Below are 7,294 nucleotides of genomic sequence, written 5' to 3'. Positions count from 1 at the left end.
TAAACCATTAATTCATTACTCATACATTCTTGGTTTGTCTTTGCATCAAAATCAACAATAAAGAGAAAGTAATATTTCTGCAATTTCCTGGAAAGCCTCCTATGCCCAGGGAAAAGTGAGCACGGGGCTGAATGGGCTTTCCCTCTGAAAATTAATGATTTGCACGTGTGTATACATTCAGTTATTTACTAAAGAGCAGAGAGAGAAACATCAAATCACCCCACCCTGAAAATATGCTTGTCACAGTCATTTTCCTAAGAAAGCACAGTTTGGAACTGTAATCCATATTTAAAAAAAAAAAAAAAGGTACTGATGACACAGTTCATCCAGCTAAGGGGATGAACTGTGTCATCCCCCATACAGTTCAGCAATTGACTGAACTGTACGAGAAAGACCAGCACAAAGGCACGGAAGGGGAGTAAATAAAGATAATTTTTTTTTACTCCTTGCCTATAGGGTCTGTCGAGGACAGACAGATGCTGCACTCAGACACCTGCGTTTTGTTCTTTTGGACTGACCGATGGCAGTGATAAGGGGCAGGTTTTCCAGCATGCAAACACATGGGCTCTGCTCACAGCCACCACTTCACAGCCCTGTGTCATACTCCAAAGGCTCATCTGCATTGTCAGCTCCTCTGGTACTTGTTTCCATTTCTATTTCGAAGGCTGGACCGACCCTTTCCAGTGTGTAGTCACTTCTTCTCAAATCTATGGCAAGAAAATAAATTCAACGATGCAGCCAAGTAAATGTTTGAAAAGCACGTACACCCCAGGCAGTGTCCAACCCAGTGACTGGTGGCAGCCTGTTAGCTGTTTCCAGGAGGAAGAAAATCTGCAGTGGGGCAAATCAGAGCCAGGGGGATGAGAGCCCTGGGGGGACCCAAAATGGTGTGAGCTGATAGGAATAAACCTTCCCTGACTGTATTCATTCAGCTGATTTTCCCCTCTATTATCTCTAGCTGCCACAGACACAAATAATCAAAAACAACACCACTGCAGTTTGTGTTTCAGAATCAAACAGCAATTATTACTCTATGTAGGCACTGAAAGGAAGGAGCTTTCCCCTAGAAAAAAAAATAGATGGGTGGAAATTCATCCAGAATAGCAATCTATTTTGGCTTTGAGTCTTTTAAATCTGCCCCACATCAAACAGAAGCACATTCTATCAAATCTAACATGAACAGGCAATCCAACTAAGCAGAAGTAAGGGCTGCAGTGTATAGGACCCTATCCCGGGGCCAGGAAACCTCCAGTGAGTTTTTCCCCCACTAACGGATTGCCAATTTTTAGATCGTTACTCTTTCTCATTCTAAAGATTATTGCTGATGTTATCTGTAGTGATGACCCTGGAAAAATGAGCTACCATTTTGCAAAGCAAAGGAGACAATTCAATGGATAAAAGTTTTCATGCTGAATGCTAATATCAGGTTGATAGGCTCCAACCCTTACACAGTTGCTGGGCAAAAGAGCAAGGTAAAAGAGCAATATTCTCATATAGGCCTATGCACAGAGAGAGTGTGCCTGCTATAATCTTTCAACTCAACAGAATTTTGGTTCTTGTCTTTATAGCACGCCTAGGCCTTTGCTTCCTTGCACTTAAAAAGTTATAAATAGATTAAAAATTAATCTTTACTTTGCATACCAGGAAGTTTCAGCCTCCTGCAGCAAGAGTTACAACGATGCTTTGTGATGAAGTTTCTTATTGCACCTTCTCCTAGGTTTGCTGGTCCAAATACCATCTTTCCAGATCTAAAAGAAATATTATTAAATAATCAATGAACTCAAAATAAAGCAATTGTAGGGGAGGTAGGTGATGATGTTTTCTATTTTTTAAATCAGAGATGTTAGTCCTTTGTATAAAGACAATCAAAGCTCAGCATACATCACAAGTTTCTTAGCTCTGGGACAAGAAAACTGCCAATTCTGGTAAAGTATTAGCCTACATATACCCCACACTACTTTTCCTCCCTGCTGCATCTCAGAGATGCTCTAAAGGGAGACAGGACAGACCCAACAGTTCCTACTAAAAAGCTCAAAGAAAATTTGGGCACAGTGACATTTAGACAACATACGCCAGAATCTGAGTGACTCTGTTGCAGCCACTGCTCGTTCTCATCAAGCAAATGGTTTGGTTCCCGTTTTAACGGTAGGCACCTGGGAACAAACCAGAGCTAGTAAGAACTTACTTTTACCTTATTTAAGAACAGAAAGCCAAAAGCAAGCAGAGCCCCAGTCACATCAATATGCAGCACAGAAAAAAACCACAGTACACTGCTGACAAGCAAGGCTTTAGAATTTATTGGCTTCTTCCTATGCTCATTTCCATGTGTCTGCACTCAGGCCAATTCAGCAACATTACTAGGGGATCCATTTGTGGAAGCGTATTGCATATTCTGAATGAAGCTGACACAATTACAAACAGAAGCAAGCCATATCCACACATGTATTAGAAGTACCACATAATTATAACAGATTCTTAATGTAGTCTGAAAGATCAGTGTTCATTAATTTTAATATTGCTCCACCATTATTCTCAAGAATTTAATTGACATTCTAGACATCATGGAACACAGCACACAAGAAACACTTCCAAAGAAACTTTATGAATGCTAGTATTTATTTTAATGATATGCAGAGTGGAAACAACACATTTTAAAATCTGAAATCAATTACAGCTCTGGGAAGCTACAGAAAAAGATTTTAACTCTCTCAAACCTATCTGTAATCCACACTAACAAAATATATTCTCTCTAAAGAAAGCAGTTTTCAAATATGACACTCTCCCCTTTCACACGGGAGAAAAGCAATGATTAGCCAAACTACCATAGAAAGCTTAGTATTTCTCTAATTTCTGGCAGACACTAAAGACTACCTGTTTCCTGGAACATCTGAAGGGCTCATGTAATCAGCCTTTACTGCAAATTAGTACCTCAAACGAGGCAAGAAGTGAAATATTATTTAAGTGCCATATATACACTTCAAATGACATGATGCTATATAGCCATTTCAATCCCTTGGTATAATCTGCTAAAATGCCAGCAAGAATAGAACATACTTAAGTATTTGCTTGGGCAGGCATAGGAAATTGAGAAGACTTCACTAACTCCAAGGCTACAGAATCACTCTGATGCTTCCTCTGATCTGTTATTCCATGCAAAGTGCATGGAACATGCATGAAAAGCACAAGACAGACTGATAATTTTCTCACACTGTTGTGAGATAAACAGGGATATGACTGCAACACATGTGAAGTAATCTTTCCTCTCTACCCAGCACTGGCAATGGTTCAAGAGGAATACTGCATTTAAATTTGGAAAACTATTTCAAGAAATATGGGGATAAATTGGGAAAATAACAAGAATGACCAGCAGTCAAGAAATCACGACATACATGAAAAGATAAGGGGGTAGCCTAAAAAGGAAAAAAAGAAATTGAAGGAGAAGATGGTGACTATCTTTGAGCTTGTTGAAATGTTTTTCTCTATGTCAACAGTAGACAGGACCAGAAATAAATTTTTCAAGAAGGAAATCAGGAAAAATCTTTCAGACAGTAATGACAGCAAACTATTGAAAACAAATGCTCTAGGAAGTTTATAAGGTCATCCTTGGAAGACCTTAAGACTTGTCTGTACAAGACCTGTAAAGCCAGGAATGACCTGGTGCAGAAGAAGAACCAGCTGAACTCTTCAGGTCATGTTTTATAAACAAGGTCACTCTCCTGGTTATTCAAGGTCTGATTTTGTCTCCAAGGAGAGAAAAATAGCGAGCCCAGCTTTCCTGTTTCCCAAGCAGGTGCATTAATATGAGCTAATGGGCTTAAAAAAACAAAACACGTTCCTCCTTTTGTGCAGAACCTTACCTAACAGTTATGCTCCACAAATGCCTACCGGATTGTACCAGACTGGTCCTGGCCGGCAGGCAGGTAACACAGACTGTGCTGATGCAAAGAGTGCTCCTTATAGTCCAGAGCTACAAATGCTCACAGCAGACAATAAGACATTTCCAGGGCTTTACTGATGGAAGGTAAAGGACTGTGGGGGGCTTCATGGCAAGTAGCACCTTTCCAGGGAGGTGCTCAAGTCATTTATTCAGTACGTTTTTGTAGATTTAGCTTCCAGTCCACCTGTTTCAGTCGTGCAGGTTGCTATAGTAGAGGTTCAGTTCATGCTGATGTTTTGTCTACTGGCAGCAATTCAACTGTAAATTGTTTAGCTGGAAGTGCACAGCTTGGTAAATATTCAATAGATTTGTTCTTCAAAACACATGCTAATGAGTAGCTTCAGAGAACATGGTCTCCACTCGTTACTAAACCCTTCAGCCCATCACGACGCTTGAGAGCTTTCCAAAGGGAGAGTAAGAGACCTAGCACCTCTGACTCCTTTTCACGTGTTTGTGATTTTTGACTGCCAGTGCCCTTTCTCTCACCTCTCTCAGAAGGCCTAATGCATCAGTTCTTTCCAATTTGAAACTCAGCCCACTACTTTCCTCATCTCTGAATCTGCTCTACAGACACTCTGCACCCAGTGTCTGTGAAAGCTTTACCCGCGTGGACTTTGTTGTGGATTTGGCAAGTAGCACACGCTAAAAAGAGCATCCAGAGTACTGCTTATGAGGCAATTCTTCCCAACGTTTGGGCGGTACAGGAATTTGCAGGGATTGCACTGTGTCACGACCTTGCTGCTGTGCCTGGATTACTTCTGCTTTTAAAGGAAATCTTTTCGTGAATATTATACCTGCATCATTTTACCACTTCATACGTTCTATGCAGTGCACATGGTCAGATCTTCAATTGATGTTAAATATCCATGAACTAACACTAATTTACATCAGCTCAGGATCTGTCTGAGATATCACAGTATCAGGCATACTTTCCAAACAGACCTGTTATTTTTGTCTTGGTGCTGTATATAAAACTAAGACACAATGCACTATCATAGAGCTAGAAGTCACATTTTGCCATTACAAAGTCCATTTCAAGACAGCATGCAGGACGCGTGAAAGAAAAGACTCATTACAAGATAATGACATCAGCCACTAAATCAATGGAATTAAAGAAGCAAAACATAAATAATTTAACTATAAGTAGTGCTAAAATTTGAATCAGCCCTGTCAGTCAGATGCCATCTATTTTCTCTCGGGCTTCTAAGAGAACGTGAGCTCAAAGCAACTTCTGAGGCAGCGCAGAGGTTTCGATTAAGTATCTTACCTACAAATGAAAACTTAAAACAGATCTTGCCACTGCCAGAAATGTTTCTCTTGTGAGCAAATGAAGGTTAGAACAAAGACAGTGCTTTTACATTGTTACTGTTACTACTATTTGAGAAAGTGTTTCTTAGAATTGGGTATCTGTTAGCTGCTTACAGAATCCATCCACAGTTTCACTGCCTTACTCCTTTAGATCCCGGAATCAAAACAATATAGTTTCACAACTTGCTGTTCTGAAGATTTCCCTGAACATAAGAAAATCAAGCTGGTTTTGATTAATTAATCAACACTTGCTCTTTAACTAGGACTTGGCTGTTTTGCAGATGATAAAAAAAAACCAAAACAACAAAAAGTTCTGAAAATAAGATCTGTGTGATCAAATTTTAGTAAGCATGACAAAATTATTTAATGACAAAAATAATCCAGAAGGACACTAATAAACATAAGCTTCAAGATAGTGTAGATAAATATTATTCCTATTTTAAAGACGATAAGCTCAGTTGCCATGTGAAGTACCGTGGTCAATGACTGGCCACAGTCTTCACTAATAACTACTACAGTTTATGCTACCACTGATATAAAAAATCCACTTGAACAGTAGCAAACCAGACTTTTATCCATCTGTAGCAATACCTTAAAAACGTTTGCTAAGATCTAGTGAGCAACTATATGATTGACCTCTATGTCTCTCTGTCCTAAGCTATCCTTGTGCTTTTGTCACGGTCCTATGACCTACTTAGGGCAAAGATTTTGTCACTGTGACATGCTGTCCTGGTTTCGGCAGGGATAGAGTTAATTTCCTTCCTAGTAGCTGGTACAGTGCTGTGTTTTGGATTTAGGATGAGAACAGTGTTTATTACACACCAATGTTTTAGTTGTTGCTAGGTAATGCTTGCACTAGCCAAGGACTTTTTAGTTTTCCATGCTCTACCGACTGAGAAGGCTGGAGGTGCACAAGAAGCTGGGAGGGGGCACAGCCAAACTGGCCAAAGAAATATTCCATACCATGTGCTGTCATGCTCAGTACATAAACTGGGGGAAGCTGGCCGGGGGGGCCACTGCTCAGGGACTGGCTGGGCATCGGTCAGCAGGTGGTGAGCAATTGTACTGTGCATCACTTGCTTTGTGTATTATTATTATTATCATATTATTATTATCATTTTATTTCAATTCTTAAACTGTTTTTATCTCAACCCACAAGTTTTTCTCACTTGTGCTCTTCCAATTCTCTCCCCCACCCCACCGGGGAGGGGGGAGTGAGCGAGCGGCTGTGTGGTGCTCAGTTGCCGACTGAGGTTAAACCACAACAGGTGCTCATCGTATTTTTGATGTTGCTTCCAAAATAAATATTATATGGCTGATACACCTACACTCATAATTAAACATTCCTACAACATTAATACTGTCATTTATTACTAATCTTAGAACCTGCTTCCAAAATGAACTGGTTCTGAGTTCTAGGCAAGTCATCTGATATTTCTGTAGTTAACTGGCCTTCGTATTAAATCAGACTATTCATATTTATATCTTCCTTCCAACCAAACATGAGACACCCCTTCAATCAGATGACATGAACTGAGCAAGAGAGAGCCAAGCTGAGCACAGGACAGTGGAGGGGCATGGATGCCGGGGCACAGCTGGAGAGATGTGTGGGTTTAGGAAGAATCCCCAGAGAAGAGGACCCTGCAGGACAGCAACCATCAACACCACTGCTTCTCCTCTCACTACAGCAAATACCAGCAAGGAGCAAGGTCGCAGGATGGGAGAACGGCCATGGTTCTGATTCTGAAATTTCATGCATGAAGGCAGACTGCTACTTCTGTGTAGTCTCTCTGGTTCTTGTGACTTTCCACACATGATTTACCATTTCTGTACCACGGCTCTGAGACTGTAACGTGCAGTATGCTTAAATGCACCACTAGGACCTATTGGAAAGATCAGAGATGTAGAGACCCTCTCCTCATCCTCTTAGGCCACTGTGGCCCCATATACTCCATGAAACAGTGCCCCACCAGGCAGGGGAAACCGGACTGCCGCATTTAAGTTACTGAGGACCTCCTTCGGTGCAAATCTGTGAGGAGACTTACAGGG

The 7,294-nt window shown here is 40.8% G+C and overlaps 1 protein-coding gene across 1 annotated transcript in view; it reads right to left on the bottom strand.

Annotated features, from left to right (window-relative positions):
* Positions 1–585: 585 nt before the first annotated feature.
* TRPM6 (transient receptor potential cation channel, subfamily M, member 6) overlaps positions 586–7,294 on the bottom strand; it is an 81,626-nt gene continuing 74,917 nt past the window's right edge. The window contains exons 38-39 of the mRNA XM_009328173.1: positions 1,642–1,748; positions 586–707 (exon numbers count right to left, since the gene is read on the bottom strand). Of these exons, the coding sequence (XP_009326448.1) occupies positions 586–707; positions 1,642–1,748 (229 nt within the window). The remainder of the gene's footprint in view (positions 708–1,641; positions 1,749–7,294) is intronic.

The sequence above is a fragment of the Pygoscelis adeliae genome, unplaced genomic scaffold (assembly GCF_000699105.1).
Source record: "Pygoscelis adeliae isolate BGI_AS28 unplaced genomic scaffold, ASM69910v1 Scaffold45, whole genome shotgun sequence".
Lineage (NCBI taxonomy): Eukaryota > Metazoa > Chordata > Aves > Sphenisciformes > Spheniscidae > Pygoscelis > Pygoscelis adeliae.
Note: the sequence above shows the minus strand (reverse complement) of the source record. Positions and strands in the feature narration are given on the sequence as shown.